Genomic DNA, 18,985 nt, shown 5'->3' with positions numbered 1-18,985 from the left:
GTGTACAGTATGCAAATGTATACTTAAATGAATCCCGTTAACAATAACGTTAATGTTATGAATTATTCCAGTCAGTATCAGTAACCATATCTCCATTTTCATTTCAACTGACCACACTTGTTAGCGTTAATGCCGTCTCTCCATCATATTTACAGAAATTTGCTGCAAATGGTCGTTGCTGTGCTGTAAATGTATTCTACGTTATGGGAGCACCCCATTTCCCTCCAACAATAAACACAAAAACGTATTAATGCCGTTTCTGCTAGTGATGTGACATTTGAACCGAGGCATCGGAGCTTGTGTCGAGAAAAAATGGGCGTGCCAGATGAAGCCGCGATTCGAGGCTTGTGTTGTTAACGTGAAAATCACGTGACTAATGACAAACGAGGCCTCGGTTTGTGTGCATACGTCATCGGTTCGGTCTGAGTGTCGCTTCTGGATAAAGGGGGTTCGAAACTCGCGCCACCTTGTGGCTGTTGCAGGAGTAGTAGAAGCAGGTGTAGTGTGTCTGAGTCAGAGTTAGAGAAATCTCATTGTTGTTATTGTGTCATATATGTGTTAGGGCTGTATATTATTACACTATATCAGGTTAGAATAATTGTTAATAATAATGAATAATTGTTATTATTAATTATTGTAGCTATATTATAGTCTTGTTATATTAATTAGATAAGATTATTTGGATTGCTTTGGATTTTTGGTAGCTTAGATTCTTGGATCTGGACTGGACTGCTTTTTAATTTGGATTGCCCTTTTGGATTTGTTTGCTTTTTATGACATCTTCCTTTTTCATGGTAATGGAGCCAGCAAGAAAGAGGAAATCCTCCCCTGTCTGGGCTCAACAGAAGCATCAGTATCTTCATTTATACCCGCTGGCACTGACATTTTATGTTCCCCTGCATCCTCTGTTCCTTGTGAAAGGATATTTTTCCAAGGCTGGTGAGGTTTTGTCCAAGAAGAGGAATTGTCTAGACCCCAACACTTCAAAAAATTCATTTTCTCAATAAAAATCTATTGCAATCCTTCCTCCATCCACCACAAACTGCAGTGTTTACTGCAGTTTACTTTATTACACTTCCTCGAGTCCCTCCACCATAAGCACTGCACTCAACACAGTCACTTTTGTTGTTCATACTGTCCCTATCCAATATTTTTTGGAATAATTAATTAACTGTGTGTGTGACAGTCTCTGTACAATGCAGACAGAGAAATATACACGTTTCATTTCATACCCAGGCAATGGAAAAATGTCTGCACAGATCTCTTTATTATTGCAAATGAAAGGTTACAGAGACATTAACTCATATTTAGAAGAAGATAAATAAATAAAACATTGCGGGAGGGGGGCGGGTCATTGGTTCAGAATGAATTAATTTGCCTGCAATTTCTTTGCACAATAGCTAGGTGTCACTAGTGAGCAATGCTGAATGAAGCTTCGAGTAATGAACCTTTGGTTGAAGCAATGGCCTGCGAGGTCTCAGTGGTTCAGGAAGCCTCATCTTGCCATCACTAGTTTCTGCTACTCCCCAGAAAAAATATGTTATTATATGCAAGCCATTTAAGTGTCAACGTAAAAATCAATGTACATTATGCGTCAATATTTACCGATAATTGCTGCAAATACAGCTGCTGCTGTCTGCCCCGCTTTAAAATCATTGGCAACGCGGATTTGTTTGGAACTATTGAGAGCTACATAAACCACGTGACCGCGTGGCGCGGCGAGATCAAAGTGTGTCGCAACTCTCATATTTAACGGCTCTGATTGAAACCATCTGGATTTATGAATGAAAAACATTCCAAAACATAACAAGAAATGAATAACAAAATCAAACTCTTTGTTTTCCAGACAAACACCAAACCTTATTAACTTCACCGTGAGGGGTCGGTTGCTATCAAGTGTTTTTTTTTCATGCACTAGGCTGTCGAGGAGAATAAACGTCATCACGCCGAACGAACAGGTAAACTCAGAGTCAATCCGCTTTAACAGCTCCTTATGTACGTTATGTTAATCTTTGAAAATGATCTTGATGGACAAAACGTGTAAGTATCATAAACTTTTGTTGATCACATAGCTTCTTTTTTTGTTGTTGCGTTAATCCAAGAGTTTATTTTATTTTTTATTTTTTTTGTCGTGTGAACCGGTGTGATGCAAACTGCCGGTTGAGTGTACATCGGTTGTAGTTGCAGTACATTATGGGATTGAATGAGTGCACTTGATAAAGTCCACTATATAGTATTGGTTCGGACACCAATACAAATGGCTGTCCTCTCAAATAATGTCCTATTTAAGGGCATAGGGAACGACTTTAGGACACAGCTCTGGATTATTATTATTAGTGCTTTTATTTTGAAATTCATCTCGGAGTGGGAAGTAAAATCCTGTTTCGTAGTCGTTTCCAACTTCACGTGATTCTGTTGACTGAGCGTTTCATTTCGTGCGACGTAAAGGACTTCAACCCGAAGTTTTGGATCGGGAAGAAGAAAAAGAAGAAAATGTAAGCACACAACACACTGCATTAGAATAATATATACAATTATATCACTTGTGTTTTAAGTACAGACTATAATAAACCCGGCATTGTCGTTCACATTTAGGCCCGTGGCTTGCTTTCTTTTTCTTAGTTTTTATCATCAACCTTCGTCCATGAGTTGCGTTTAACTTGTCTGTTTTCTTAGATTTAAGAACGTGCTTCATGTTCGCCTTAGTAAAGTTACACCAATTTGCGATTAATGTTATCTGATTGTCCTAAGTGAGATGAATGTTGTCGTATCAGTTAACCTCGGATTCACGCTCAGCGGACACTTATTTAAGGCTGTAAAAAATAACTTCGTGTTTATCTGATGTGGGATATTTCTTAAGCGTTGGAAGGTTCCTTTCCAATATTCTGCATTATATCCTTTCACGATGTCATTAGTTTGCATTTAATTACTGCACAGAATGCTCCAAAACGGAAGTTGCGATAGTGTTTTCTTTCCCTATTGTGACGTAGATCCGATTCAAACGGCTTATGTAGCAAGAAAAAGTGTAGGCTGAACTTGTTTGTTGTTGTTGTTGTTGTTGTTGTTGTTGTTGTTGTTGTTGTTTTTTGATAGTTGTAGTTTGTTGTTGCTGTGATGTCATGTAAGTGACAGCGCCAGTAAACGCGTAATCAAAGATGGGATTGCTAGATGGAGTGGACGTTAATTTGATTAAAGATTACGAAGGGCATTTTATAATTGAAGACTGCAGTTATGGTTGCTGAAAATTCAGCTTTGCCATATCACAGAAATAAATAACATTTAAAAATATAGTCAAATAGAAGAAGAAAAAAATATATACATAACTCAGTAAAGGCGAAACTTGCTACCATATTTGGCTTTGGGAAATGAACCCTATTGACATCCTGCCTATGTCCGATCCATGCAAAAAAAGTTTTTTTTTAGTAATGCAATTCTCTTAACATACAACAATTCCTCAATAATTACTTTAAATATGATGTAATGCATTATAAAAATACGCCTGTTCATCTCTTTAGTTACCTTAAAGCAGGGGTCTCAAACTCGCGGCCCGCGGGCCATTTGCGGCCCGCGGGGTGATATTTTGTGGCCCCCTACTTGACATTAAAGTTTAATGTTAGTGCGGCCCGTCGTTGCGTGTGCCGCGAAAAAAAAAAAAAAAAAAAATGTATCCCTTATGAGCTACCACAGATAGTCTCGTGACAGCTTACGGAGGGTTTGTTGTCAATAGTTGTCATAGACAACCGCGAAGTACAAACATACTGCGCCTGGAAAAAATGAGCGCGTCGCTTCAATTATGAGCGCGCTTGCCGCGCGCCTACATTTGAAATTACGAACTTGAGCGCGCAAAATATGTGAGCGCGATATGTGAACGGCCCCTTGTCGAGCTAACACCAATCAGGCCACGAGCTACTGGTAGCTCGCGAGCGACGTGTTGGAGAGAGACCCTGCTCTAAAACAATGTGAGAATAATCACTTTGAGCTTGTAATATGTGTCCAACAGGTTCATAAGAAGGTTTGCTTTGATTTGTGCAGTCAGTAATTTGAGACACTATACAAAGAATTCAATAAGACGGGCAGACATGACTGCAAATATTTGTATTTCAAAAGCAATAATTGTTTTTCTAAGTATAATAAAAGGAAATGTGCCTTCCAAAAAAAACATTCAATATCATTAATGTGTTGTATAAAGAAAATAAAAAGGACATAAGCAAATATAAATATCACAAATATGTGTTATAGACAAAGAAAGTTTGTAAAATGAACTTCAACTGTCAGAAGGACAGCTCATGAAGAACCAATCATGTACAGAAAGGAATGTTCAAATTCAGAGGAACTGTTCAGAAGAAACGTTAATAAATATTGAGAAGATTGGATCAGTTGTGCTCCTTTTTTGGAATACTTGAATACTATTTTTTTGTGGAATACTTGATGCGGCCCAGCCTGACCCAGACTCTACCTCTAGCGGCCCCCAGTTAATTTGAGTTTGAGACCCCTGCCTTAAAGGAATAGTTCACCCAAAAATGAAAAGTATCTCATGATTTACTCACCCTAAAGCCAACCTAGGTGTACATTCTTCTTTCAGACAAATACAATCAGAGTTATATTTAAAAATATCCTGGCTCTTCCAAGCTTTATAATGGCAGTGAATGATACCAATTTTTTGAAGCCCAAGAAAGCGCATCCATCATAAAAGTAATTCATAAAGCTCCAGGGGGTTAATAAAGGCCTTCTGAAGCAAAGCAATATGTTTTTGTAAGAAATAATATCCATAATTATAACTTTAAACTGTAATTACTAGCTTCCGGTAAGAGCGCTCCATGCGTTCATGAGAGAGTCGAGTTCCGGCGGAAGAGGAACCTCTGACCCGACGCATGATGTAGAGTAGCGTAAGCAGGTGAGAGTTGACGACTCTCGCGATTCAAACAAATAGGGCTGGGCAACAAACTCAAGCTTCTCTGACATTTCTTTTTGACATTTACAAAAACACATTGCTTCGCTTCAGAAGGCCTTTACTCTGGAACCGTATAGATTCCTTTTTTGATGGATGGATGCACTTTTTCGTGCTTCAAAAAAATTGGTATAATCATTCATATAATTCCTGTTGTGTTTTAGCCTGACTACGTCAGACTTCGTACTTCCGCTCAATAGGGATGCACCGATACCATCTTTTTCAGAATCGATCCGATACCAAAAATTCTGAGTATTGACCGATACAGATACCGATCCGATACCAGCGCAGTTTTTTTTTTAAATCAAGTAGAATTTTTATAACTCTGTGTGTTGAACTGATAATCACTCTTTTGTGTGTTAAACACAATCTACTTAATACAGACAACTTCATTATAAAGAAAAACAACAAATCAAAAAAATATATGATCATAATCTATGACAAAAATGCTATTATAAACTAGATTAGTGGATAATACACATTGCTCTTTGTATTGTTGTAAAATACATTCATGAAAAACAAGATAAACAAAAATCAAAAAGATAAATTATTTTAGATAGCCTAGGCTACTATAAAATTGAGACATGTTTTAAATGTATAGCACAGCTGTTTAATGAGGCAACAACATATGATAGATAGGACAGAACAAGAAAGGCTATTAATAATATTTTATTGCGTCACTGCATTATGATATAAAAGGCTCCAATACTGTGCGGCACAAAGCGCTTATGCGCATACCGAGCGCAGAATGATGCGCTTGAAGCCACAGGGAGTCACAGCGCGCAGCGCGTCGAGCCCGCATTGAAAAGTTCAAAGCACAAAGGAAATACATATTGATGCTTAGTGTATTATACAGTATCTATCTATGCAATAGTTTATTGAGCCTTTTCTTTTAACAGTTTTAAATTTCAGTTACTGTGCGCGTGAAGAACAATTATAGTGCTCTGACTGTACTCTAGTGTTTAGATCTAACCGACACCCGGTAGAAAGTAACATGATTAAGTTACAGCAATAAAGTCCAGTAAGATAAAGTTGTTTTATGCGAAACCATAGACCTTTATCTACAGATCAAGTATAATAATATTATTAACATTGAATCATCTTGAAGAGAGTTTCATCGTTGACTGTAACCGAACTCGACGCGCTGTTTGAATGTGAATGGAGAATGACTGACAGCCACAGCGGAGGGAAAAGTTTACGTGATCTTGAATTGAATTACTTAAATATTAATTTCTATCTCACATAATGGCTTCAGAACACTTATAATAGAGTGCTCGAAACCTTTATGGTACTTTAGAATGTTTTTGTGCCTTTTGTGGGGCTTAACAATACCACAGAATAGTATACGCACAATATCGGATTTGGATCGGCCTCGTCTGATCGATACCCGATCCGGCAAAAATGGCAGTATCGGAGCCGATACCGATACTGAGTATCGGATCGGTGCATCCCTACTGCTCAATTTCAGTTCGCTTCTGTACTCAGTCTAAAATAGTGACCATTCTCTCAGTTTTCCTCCGGCTTGAAAACAGCCGGCCAATCAACGAACAGAGGGCGGGCTGAGAGCCGTGACGTAGACGCTAAGCGTCGAGTTTAAGATTGTATTTTAGGTTAGGGAAATCGAAAACGACCGTGGATATGGAGACACGGGATGCAATTTGCTCTGTTGTGGAGAATATTCCCGGCATTTGCAAACTGAAGCCCGAACAAGAAGAGTGTTTGTTAAACATTTTGAATGGAGGTGATTTTGTGGCCCAGTCTCAGACGTCACGCCCACGGACCGTTGGCTGAACGTCTGATGCATATGGCACACTTCTCTGGAAACTCTTCAGGAGTTTCGAAGTCGCGATCTGATTGGTTGAATTCTACAGGATGTCCGGGAGACATGTGTATCGCGTTCTTTAACAGTCCGCCTGGAAATAAATGCCACGTGACTGCAAAACCCCTCGTGGAAGAAGAACGCCGTTGTGTTTACAACTTGACAACGAGCGCTTACCAGGATCAACTAAACGCTGGATTTTCAAAAGTATGTAAAGTTTGCGGCTCCATTGTTGCAGAAAACTTACACGTTCTTCAATTGATCGTTTATTAGATGCAAGCCGGTCTGTTATTGTAAAGACATAGACATTATATTTTCACGCCCCTAAACATGACGCGGAACAAAACAAACTGTGATTGGTTGCATTACATGTCAGTCAAACGTCTGCTTGGGCGGTCCTGTGTCAAGAAAAGCTGCGATAGAGTCCAGACCTTCTGCCGTCAGTCTGAAGGTCTGGCTACGCGAGACTAGGTGTAGGGTATGTTTAGGGTTTGGAATTTGTTGTAGCATAGCATTGTGTAGGAAATCAGCACTGTAGAATCGGCTGTTGGGCTGAGTTTGCACTGAACTGCAAATGAGAGGAAGCCACGCCCTATTTTGGAGGTTCCACCCCGTTTTGGAGTTCCCACCCCTATTTGGAGATCTCCAGGCTGCAGTTATACCCTTCTCAATGATTGCGGCTCCTGAGCATACTGAAAACCAGGCGTTGTTACAAACGGCGAGTCACACTGCTCAAACGTACTCTCTGCAACCGGTTACAAAACATTTAATGCTGTTATAGGTTATATCGTGGTAAAAAATCACGGTTTTATGGACAACGCCATGTTTGATACTGTCGCAATGTAGATTAATCTATTGAAAAATAATCATTAGTTCAAGTCCTACTATGCAGTTCTAAATTCAGCAACAGAAACACGTGCATTGTAAGCTACAACAACAACAATGGATTTCTACATGAATGAGAGATTGTGCGAGGAGATTAGAAAGTACTCACATTTGTTCAAATCTAGCCTAAGATTATAAAGATGTGTAAATATCTTCACAACAGATAATATGTGTTGTAAGAGCCATTATGCTCTATTTCAATGTCTGTTTTAGTTCCACTGGGAAACACTGGCTGGAGTATGGGTTTAACTTGGTATATAGGTAACCAGAGAGCAATAGACGTTAGCTGTAATGAATGAGGGAAGCAAACAATTTTTGACCGTGTCCAGATCATGTAAGGACATGCTAACTTGTGATTGCAATGTGTTTGAGCATCAGAACTGAGACAAATAAAGAAGATAAATGCAGGACTGGACTGGAAGTGCATTTGTTTGGAGCCATGTGTCAGATAGCCCTAAAAACACTTGTGTGTGTGTATATATATATATATATATATATATATATATATATATATATATATATATATATATATATATATATATATATATATTAGTTAATGGATTACAGGTTTTTGGTCATATACAGTGCTTAATTTGAACTGGGTCCTGTTACAGAAAATGTCAAGATTTTGGATATTTGCGTTCCAGCATTTGGGTTTAAACGATCCAGCATACACGAGTACATTTCATGGTGACAGTGTGTGCATGTGAGAGACCGAGCGAGTTAATGCAGATGTATTTGGAGGTTATGTTTTGCTATTGGACCTCAGCATATATTTTTGATCAGCTTTCTTAAGTTCAAATCACTCTCATTGGTGGTTGATGCTTACTACTTATTGTTTTGCACACAGTAAAGCGCAAACTTTGGAGAGTAGCATAAAGTTTGAAGAGAGTGTATACCTGATGAATTATTCATACTTTCATTTTACATATCCACAAGTAAAGCTGATGGTGTTTCTAATTAAAAGAGATCCCGAATGTGGAATTGCTGCTAATACTAATTAGGATAGCGGGAGACACAAGCAACGAGATAGATCAGTCAGAATCAGAAATCGATTTAAAGGAAAAGGCTCTGACCTTTTTGATCTCAATGTAGCGATATAGCCTACGTGCCTTGACAGAATAATACACTAGGCTATAGTTAGGGCCATGCAGAAACTTGTGAACGATGCTTTTACAGTTGTGCTGTCACAGTTTAGTGACATTATTGTATGTTCTGGGTAAACTGAAGTTATATGGTTGGTGTCGGTCACAGCGCCTTTTAATTGCTGTTTTTGATCCAGCAATTATTCATTTACAAATTTAGCACTGGGCATATAATACAACTTAGAGTCATGAATAATATCTCTCCCTGGTTCTCTCCTGAACAAGAAACTGCAATGCTTTCCCTCTCTTTCCTGCATATATATAAATGTATATAATGCAGGAAAGTCTTGCTTTCCTATGCCACTGCTAACCATTTTGTGAGCATGCTAGAAATCATTGCTCCATTGTGTTTCTGCAGAGCTGTTTCATTCTGGAGGAGCTTCTTTTTCTCGATCCAGGCTTAAATTGACGGATTGTCTTTTTGGGGACTTTTTGATTCGCTTTGTTCCTCTCTTTTTCCACTCGCCCAAAGCGCCACCATTTCCAGGCCATGTCCCGGAAACGGACTGGTGCTAATGCTCAGAAAGGCTTTGCTGTTGGCCGTGGGCTTTTGGCTGGCGCTGAGACTTTGAACTTTAGTATGGGTGAGTCGCACTCGGACCCCTACGGCTCCTCGTCCCGGTCCCGATCTCGGTCCCGGTCTGGTCTGGTTGGAGGGGAGGGAAAAGACCATGACTCTCCGCTGCACCGCCGAGCGGGCAGCCACATCAATACCGTTCAACTGTTCGCCAGCCTAGGTCTGTCATCGACTGATCTGGATGCACTGGCAGAGGTTCCAGAGGAAAACTTATGCATGGAGACCTTGCCCCATCTTCTCATGCTGCTTAAGAACCGCAAGATGGAAGCCAGCTGGGGCGACATGCAGGGCGGAAGATTGGACCGTTCCAGTGGGCAGGCACAAAGCCTCTCACAAGGTGACTTCGGTTATACTTCCATGCAAGAAACATCTGGTCGAGGGTACGACATGTTAGATTACAGGAGCGGTAGCGGCAGAGACCGCCAATATTCGGAGCTTTCCCATGACTCCTACCGCAACCTTGGCATGTCAGCGTCATCGCCATCTGACGACATGTTCATGCAGAGAAGAATGGGCTCCCCGTCTCAGAGAAAAGTGCAGGATTTCTTGGGAGTCATGCCCCTCATGTTTCCCCATGTGTGCTCTCTTTGTGATTTTGATGTGCACTCTGTCATGGTGAGTAATTCATGCTGGTTGCCTTCTGCACACACACTTCACTTCCTCTTCTTGAATCCTGCTTGTTGAAGAAGAACCTCTTTAAACATAATTTTTTGCATTTAAATCAACACCTCATAGTTTTGCATAGTATTAAATTTGATAAAATAGCCCTAAAAGATAAAATGGCCCTTAATCTCATTGGACGCTTATAGTATACACTGTTGTTAGCTGTATTTCTGACTTGTTCTTTATGCTTGGTTCCAGTTAAGGCAGTTAGTATAAAGAACTCATTTTAGATCAATTACAGTACTCATTTGTAGATTGCATTCATAGTCAGGAAGGGTAGCTTGTCAAGTTAGCTCTTCTATCCAGTATGTCAAGGCTTTGAATTGCTTTAGATTTCACTGTAACATAGAGGGTGTTTTTTATTATTATTATTGTTATTAAGGATATTTTTCACCCTTCCCTGTGTTTGTAAAGGAATGGACTCAACACACGACTGGGATTCGTCACTCCGAAAACCGCAAACTCCTTCTGCAAATGTAAGTAGACTCCTTTGTGTGAACTGTTTGTTCAGATGTTGAAAACCCTCTGATAGTCATTTAGAAACAAGCCTAAACTTGGCCTACAGTAGGTGCAGTTCCACTATGGATCTTTTGGATCAGACATTATCCAGTGGAGACTGCTCAGTTCATGGTGATAACCAGAAGCATTTACTACTGCTGTCTAGCTTGAAAAAGCAGCATCATAAACTTATGACTTGTTCACTATATTTGATGCCTTCTTTAAGCTGCATAATAGCTGTGGAAGAGGAATTTTTGTAAAATCTCATTTGTTTTTCTGCATATTCACTTTTATTGGTGACAGCATTCCACTTTTAAAAATGATAAAAATATTTTTCACCCAAAAATTAAAATTCTGTCTAGTTAAAAGAAGAAATCCAGATTATCACCATGAAACATTCAAAGTGGAGCCCACAGAAGAATTCAGACTGCGATGTGTTTCCAGGGTTTCATATTTATCAATATTTCAAATCTAGTAAAGTTTTTCATTATTATTATTATTTTTTTTAATTAATACACATTTAACCCGATACTTGTAAATGGCAAAAAAATGAATTAACGCTGCTACAATGTTGCTTCTAATTGACATTGATTACATAATATGACAATAATATGACTATCTAATTTTTACCTCTTTTGAAAAGTTTTTAAAATGCTATCATGGATTATCTATTTATTTTTGTTGTTAGAGCAAATGGAAATACTAAAATATTGATTGTCGTCTCCCATTCACCACTATAGAGGTTTACCCAAATATGACAACTTCTGCTTCTGAGAACCCCAGAAATGTGAAAAGGGTCCATAAAGCTAATGAATCTATTCTTTTATGAACCTTCTAGGTGTTCTAAGTGGGTTAAACAGTCTTTAACCTATTTATAACATGAAGGTTCAGTTGTAAAGCAAAAATAAAGAAGCTGTATCAGTTTTTGAAAAATGAATTTGTTGTGCATTTGTTCAACATTTACATTTCTGTAATTTAAAAACATGTGAAAACTCATCCCTGTTGTTTTATAGGTACCCGGACTGGGATCCTCAAATGCCCTCTAGTCGCACGTATGTTACTAGTTTTTTTTTTTTTTTTTTTTGCTTTTATATATATATATATATATATATATATATACATACTGCTCTGTTAAGTATGATACATCCTACTTTTTACAAGTTTCTGTATAGAAAAGCACATTAAAAAATGTATTCCTCTCAGGTCGACATCCCTTTCCTTGGACACAAAGAGTCGTTCGGATAGATTGCTGGGAGCAGATTCAATTGGTGGTGGTCTACAGAGAACAGGGATGAGCTCCAGCTGGGGTAATAAATCTGTGAGAGGATGTAGTCTGGTCTGCTATTTTTCTAAAAGTTAATCTTTTTGTTGAAGCAGTAATCCACTTTCATAGAACAACTGAACTCTGTCTTGTTTAGAGCAGTGTGGAATGCATTTATCTTCCTGTGGGTTTCACTAGTGGTTTGGTCAATTCTTTTTGGTTAAAGTTGCACTAAGAATCATTTTTTCTTCTGTGAAAGTTGAACCCCTAAATCAATAAATAATAGTCAAAATTAATTTTAATTAAGATTCCAATCACATGAATATCCTAATAAGTTTCTTTAAAGGTGCACTGTGTTAAAGCTGCAGTAGGAGTTTTGAGAAAACGTTGACTTATAAGCCTGAAAATTTGAACAAGCACAACTTACAGGTCCCACCCCCTTGCTCTCTGCTGCGCTACAGCCCTCCCTCCACAGCTCCTCCCCCACAGCGGAGCCTGCCGTGAACGGGCAGGCTAGTAAGCAGGGCCACCTTTGACGGCGGATAACCAGTTATGGCACATTCACTAGTAGGGACGAAACATCAACAATATACTTTACATTGACTAAGGCCTGCCCATACTTTGACTACAAACTTGTTCCTCAAATCATTACATATTTTGCAATACATGTAATGTAACTTTATAACGTTGCGCCCTTTCTATAAGTTATAAATAGCTAGTAAGATAATATAACGGTAACTAACCTAACAGTATGTAAGTAATTATTCTAGCGATATGAAGGCCTAATGCTAGATAAGGTTTGCTAGTACAATATTTCAGCAACATGACAAGCCAGTGAATTAGCAGGTTTCAATTGTTGCTTTGCACAGTGCGTGAAATTTGATCTACATGTTACGCGGCTAGAGTTTTGACACCGAGTCAATGGGCTCTGTCTAATTCTTTCTTTTTCGCTTGTTTATCGTCATCGGTCTTTTTCCTTTTACCCGTCTTTGTTTTATGAGAAGGTGTCACTCGAGAAATTGGCAGTTTAGGTTGTTTCTCCGCCATTAGCACAGCTGCGGCACACCGGCAATCTTGAGTTTGAACGACGGTACGCGCTGTGCAAGAGAGGGGTGTGATCAGCGTGTACACAAGCGTGATTGACACTGCTAAGACATTCCTCCTGGCTCTGATTGGTCGTTTCTGACTGGGAGCGTGTATTTCTGCAAATGGCAATAGGACCGCTGGGAGGAGCCAGAGGAGCTTGATTTTTTCACAGATTATCTGTCTCATGCTACTGTCAGGACATAATGACAGTTTAACAAATATGTAAAAAAAAAAAAAAAAAATTTACAACAGTTACCTACAGCAGCTTTAACAAAGAACTTGTACAGGTAACTTGAAGATGACGGACACTTTTCTTGTGACTTTGCAACATTGACCGTGTTATTAACCTAAATTGAATCAGCATCCAACTAAATTGATCTGTATGGACAGGACAGTTTTTTAAAATTGTAGGCCTATTAGTTTCATAATGAAGAACTTTGCAACATTAACGCTGTTATTTTTCCGTTTCTTACTGTGAAGCTGCTTTCCAACAATCTGTGTTGTATAGCTCTATATAAATAAACGTGATTCACTTGACTTGACGCATTGGCTAATTTAAATCAGTCTCACAATTTTTAAACAACTTTTTTAGGGTCTGATTCCAGTCTGGGAATGACAAGTAAAATTACATCATATTCAACGGCACCCAAGGTAATAATGCACTGAAAGTTATCTGTTTTTGTTATAAATGGTCCATCAGTAATGTTGCATTGAAAATGCACCCTCAATTAAAAATATTTTTTTAATTTTATATAATCAGGATGTCCTTTTCAGTATGTGATCTTTTGTTTGAGTGGATGGCTATATCTTGGTGTTTGCACTCATGTTTTTTTGTTTTGTTTTAGATAAAAAGTAGGGTGATCGTGTTAAAATACGAAAGGAAACCGAAGTTAACAAACAGCCTGTTTGACTTGGCAAAACCCTTTGGCACCATCTGTAAGCATCTAGTATTGAAGAACATGAACAAGGTATTGCCTGTGTAGTGTGTATGTAATGAGCAGCCATTCGCAATTTGGAATAAGAATGCCCATAATTGGTATATTTTGAGTAAATCATGCCATTAAGTCTGTTTTATTTATTCATTATTTGTTTAATTTTTTCAAAGGCTTTCCTGGAGCTGCAGACTCATGAGGAGGCTTTGGCCATGGCTAATTATTACAAGCGAAAACCAGCCATTTTGCATGGGAAAGAGATACAAGTTTATTTGTCAAAGGAACTGATTGCAATTAAGGTAAGATTAATTGCCTTCCTCCTCTCCTTTTGTTAAAAGTTAAGCAAATCAAGCAATCAGATCCATTAAGCTTATTTGCTTTATCAATACAGAAAAGTGGAAGGCCGGTCAGAGACACTAGAACCAGAGAGAAGAAAGATGTCAGCCAGGTGGTGTTTTTCTATCATTTGCCACGGGAAAGTGACAAGAAAATGGAGCTCCTCAAAATAGCTCGTCGATTTGGCACTGTTGAGAAACATTTATTTGTAGATAAAGGGGTAAGTTACATATGCAGCAATTTTCAGAACATGTATTTTTAAAATATGTCCTGTTTCATGGATCTCTTTATATTATTTTATTACCTCAATAATAATAATAATAATAATAAAATAATCTTCAATAGACTAAAGGGTGAATAATTATTATTATATTTATATAAATTAATTTACACTATCACTATCTAAGGAACCATAATTTTACAGCCTCACTCTACTATTTGAGCTACAGGAATCATGTTAAATACAGTAAATGTCTTGTAATCCAGGCATTTTCCATGCTGTTTTGTTCACTGCTCTGTTTAATGAAGACAAAGAATAATATTTAAATAATAATAATTTATTAATGTGCCAATATAACAGTATATTATAATAGATGGCAGTAATCATCTACATACTTTAACTTTTTTTTTGCTTTTGTCATGCAGAGACTTTTATGAACTTATTTTGAGTGACGCTAACAAATCAGAATGTTGAAATGATTAATTAAAACTTTAAGCTGGTATTCAGAAATTAATCGAGCTTACAAACTCTAGTGAAGTTTCAAAAGGGGATGCTTTTACAATCTAAAATACTTGAAAATTGCTAAAAATGAAGGGATTGTGAAACTAATCAAATTACACAGTCTATAGACAACTCAAATATATTGCAGATATTTGACATAGCTCATATTTCTTCTCTTTAAAAAAACAAAAAAACAGGCATATGTTCAAATGGGCAATGCTGAGGATGCAGAGATGTTGGTGAAGTACTACACTGTCAATCCTTTGACTGTCAATGGAAGATCTATTCGACTGAACATCTGCACAAAGTATAAAACTCTAACGTAAGTTGTCCTTACTATCCAGAGAAACCAATGATATATTTAGAAAGAAAACTAAACCAAATGTGCTATACATGATGTTCCAGGGACCCACCAGGAAAGGATGACCAAGGAAGGGAAGAACCAGCCCGTAAGAGCAGCGGTAGCAGCAGTGCCACCAGCAGAACTGGTGATAAACCTTCATCAAAGAATCGAAGGTCCTCTACTTCCAAAGCCAAAGAGCGCTCTTATAAAAAAGAAGAGGAACCAAAGCCTAAGGAAGTAGAGGCCCTGGGCGACGGGTCAGGAGATGAAGCTGATGTTATGGAAGCACGTGACGAAGACGGGTGTGATGAAGATCCCTCTGCAGATGATGTCGACCTATCATGTGATCCAGAGCAAACCAGTGAACAAGCACCAGATATTGATGACACCAACATAGAGGATGAGGAGGACCCTGAAGCGCAGCAAGCCAGAAATGGATCCAGCGATGAGACCACAGAAAACCAAAAAGACGAGACCACAGAAAACCAAAAAGACTCTGGTGAAAAACAGGAAGAGACTCCACTGGAGGAACCAACGACATCTGAGGCTGAGCAGGAGAACACAGATGAGCTTCCTAAAGACCTTGAGGAACAGAATGGTGATCAACCTGAAGATGAGGGTGCTGAAGAGGACAATGAAGAGCAGGTAGGATATTTTGCACATTAGCACATCATCTGAAATGCCACTGAGCAATCCTTTCTTAAAGGAATAGTTTACTAAAAAAAGTATATTCTGTGTTAACATTTACTCACCCCTCATGAACACAGGAGATATTTTGAAGAATGTGCATGCAGATCTTTTCCACACTATGAAAGCATACAACTTTTTGTTAATAGCACTTCTCGTGTTTATTGCTTCTATAGATAAATCGCTTGTCGTATTCCTCAATTGTAAGTCACTTTGGATAAAAGCGTCTGCTAATAGAATATATGTAAATATAAGGTTTTTCCACTGTTCGTGGTACGGTAACTTAGAATTTTTATCATTTATATCATATTTTATGTAAAAAAAAAATATATTTCATAAACCGCTTTAATCCAAGTCTTCTGAAGTTGTATAATCTCATAGACTACTTTTCTGGTGCTGTTTTGCCTTCTTTAGAGTTTTAATATACAGTTGTAATCGAAATTATTCAACCCACATGGCAAAATGTACACACTTTCAGCTATTTGCAATGAACAAATCAAACAAAAGTAATTGAAATGGCTCAACACAACAAATGTTTCAAGTGGCATCCCCAAATCCATCTGAAAATATAACATTTAATGACTTCTGCAGTCTCAAAATTATTCAACCCCTTCATGGCAATTCAACCAATCTTTGTCATGAAGGCAGCAACTGCGCATATTGGAGCAGGCATCCCTTGGACGGACCAAAATCGCCTGACAGATCTAGATTTTGCCAACAACATTGTGCTGTTCGCCGATGATGAAACTTGTCTCCAAGACTCAACTAAGAGACTTCCCCACAAAGCCAGTAAAATCGGCCTGCGTATCAGCACAGAAAAATTGGAGATCATGAAGACCGGACCTGCACGTGTGCCAGCTAACAACGTCGTGAAGCGACACAACTGGAGACAGCGAAAAAAAATCACCTACCAAGACAGATGTCCGGTGCCAAATTGGGAAAGCTTCGGCCGTGTTCCGTCGCCTCCAGCACATCTGGACTTAAACTTCAATATCCCTCAAGATCAAGTTACTACTATACACCTCTCTTGTCGTCCCGACTGTAATCTACGCATGCAAAACGTGGAAGCTAACGGCGAACACTGTCCGGAGGATAAACACATTCCGCCAGCGATGTCTCTGGCGGATTCTCAAGATCCGGTACATTGATCGTATCCCCAACGAAGAAGTCTTGCGGCACGGAAATTCCAACAGCCTTCAAGTCACAATCATGCAACGACAACTCAGTCTAGCCATGGCATATTCTACGGATGCAACGACATCACTTTCCCTGGATGGCAATAAACTGGTGCCCCCCGGGGGCCAAGCGCACCACCTGGCATCAAACCTTTATCAATGTTCTCAATCTTGCCAGCGTATCCTGGGACAAAGCTTAAGTGCTGGCAGAGAACTTTCAAAGGTGGAGAGACCCCGATATGCCCAACAGGAAGGGGTGATCTAAGTAAGTCCAAGTCATGGCAATGATCTTTGGTACTTAGTAGAACATTGCTGTTATGAACTACTGCAAACAAGATGTATAACCAGACACAAGCTTCTGGCAGCGTTTCTGAGGAATCTTAGCCCATTCCTCATGAGCAATGGCCTCCAGTTCAGTAATATTCTTGGGTTTGCGTGCTGCAACCACCTTCTTTAAATCCCACAAGAGATCTTCAATGGGGTTCATGTCAGGTGACTGTGTCACTGTAGAATCTTCCCGGACTTCTTCTGCAACCAAGCCTTGGTGAAATTTGAGGTATGCTTGGGATCATTGTCCTGTTGGAAGGTCCAATGACGCCCAAGCTTCAGATTCCTCACTAACAGCATGATGTTTTCTCCTAGGATTTCCTGATACTTCACTGAATCCATCTTGCCTTCCACATGCCCCAGAGCATCACCGAGCCCACCATGCTTAACTGTAGACAGTGTTCTTTTCGAAAAGTTTTGTTTCATCGCTCCACAGAACATAATCCCAAAACTTATGTGGCTTATTTATTTGATTTTGAGCAAATTGGAGCTGACTTTTCTTGAGCTTTTGGGTCAATAGTGGTGAACGTCTTGGAGTTCCGGCATGGAAAACGCATGCGTTTAGTACGTGCCTTTCTGTGCAACCTGAAACCTTAGTGTCTGTTGCCACCAAGTCTTGCTTCAGGTCTTTTGCAGTCACTCAAGGGTTTTTCTGAACCTGCCTTCTCAGAAATCTGTTTGCAGCCATTGATAGCTTACTTTTTCTGTCCCATCCAGGTAGTGTAACCACTGTTCCTTTAACTTTGAACTTCCAACGGTGTCTCTAGGAACCTTTAGTGTGCCTTTACTATCTTTTTGTATCCTGTTCCTTGTTTGTGAAGGGAAGTGATATCTTCTCTTAACCCTTTGTACCATTCTTTTGACTAATCCATATTTCTAACATGCAGTCAAACGTGACACTCAACTAACCTAGCCAGTTCAGGTATTTCATGTGTTCTAGCTCAAGCACACCTGGTGCAACTAATGAAGCCCTTGATTAGTTGCATCAGGTGTGCTTGAGACAACACCTGTTTAGCACATTTGTGCTGTTGTGAGGGATTCTATTCAGGGGGTTGAATCATTTTGAGACTGCAGAAGTCATTAAAAGTTGGGTTTTCAGTTGAATTTAGGAAAACCACTTGAAACATTAGTTTTGTTGAGCTACCTCAATTCATTTTGTTTGATTTGTTCATTGCAAACAGCCGTACATCTGTAAATTTTGCTAATAAACCTGATTTGCAATGGGGGTTGAATAATTTTGATTACAACTGTAAATTACATGTTCACTATTTTATTTCTGTATCCGCTTCTAGGAGGGTCAAACTGAAACTGACTTTCCTGAGAACATGGATGAGTTTGTTACTCTTGATGAGCTAGTGGAGGAGGAGGACACTAAGAGAAATGACTCAAAGTCCAAAGCTAAATACACATCAGGTAATGCCCTTGAGCAATGTCAGTTGGTTTAGCAGTGATCCATGACAAGGCTCTCTTCTTTGGATTTCGTCGACAGTGTTAAATAATAAAAAAAAAATGGTTAGTCATATTTTCTGTGAAAACTACTACGCCCTCTGGTTTTGATATCTATAACTGTAGCAAGAACGGA

General features: G+C 38.9%; 1 protein-coding gene across 2 annotated transcripts in view; it reads left to right on the top strand.

Moving 5' to 3' along the window:
- Positions 1–2,372: 2,372 nt before the first annotated feature.
- LOC130084843 (matrin-3-like) overlaps positions 2,373–18,985 on the top strand; it is a 35,990-nt gene continuing 19,377 nt past the window's right edge. Inside the window, exons 1-12 of one of the 2 annotated variants that reach the window (XR_008807070.1) lie at positions 2,373–2,495; positions 9,156–9,989; positions 10,452–10,513; positions 11,549–11,587; positions 11,739–11,842; positions 13,475–13,533; positions 13,728–13,850; positions 13,988–14,113; positions 14,206–14,370; positions 15,069–15,193; positions 15,277–15,859; positions 18,696–18,816. Coding sequence is in view for 1 of the 2 variants with exons in the window: in XM_056250345.1 (XP_056106320.1) it covers positions 9,288–9,989; positions 10,452–10,513; positions 11,549–11,587; positions 11,739–11,842; positions 13,475–13,533; positions 13,728–13,850; positions 13,988–14,113; positions 14,206–14,370; positions 15,069–15,193; positions 15,277–15,859; positions 18,696–18,816 (2,209 nt within the window). In the remaining variant the exon portion in view is untranslated. The remainder of the gene's footprint in view (positions 2,496–9,155; positions 9,990–10,451; positions 10,514–11,548; positions 11,588–11,738; positions 11,843–13,474; positions 13,534–13,727; positions 13,851–13,987; positions 14,114–14,205; positions 14,371–15,068; positions 15,194–15,276; positions 15,860–18,695; positions 18,817–18,985) is intronic. The other variant, XM_056250345.1, reaches the window with a different exon arrangement.

The sequence above is a fragment of the Rhinichthys klamathensis genome, unplaced genomic scaffold (assembly GCF_029890125.1).
Source record: "Rhinichthys klamathensis goyatoka isolate OS25496 unplaced genomic scaffold, OSU_Roscu_1.1 h1tg000068l_1, whole genome shotgun sequence".
Classification (NCBI taxonomy): Eukaryota; Metazoa; Chordata; class Actinopteri; order Cypriniformes; family Leuciscidae; genus Rhinichthys; species Rhinichthys klamathensis.
The sequence above is the reverse complement of the archived record's forward strand: the minus strand, read 5'-3'. Positions and strand labels throughout refer to the sequence as shown.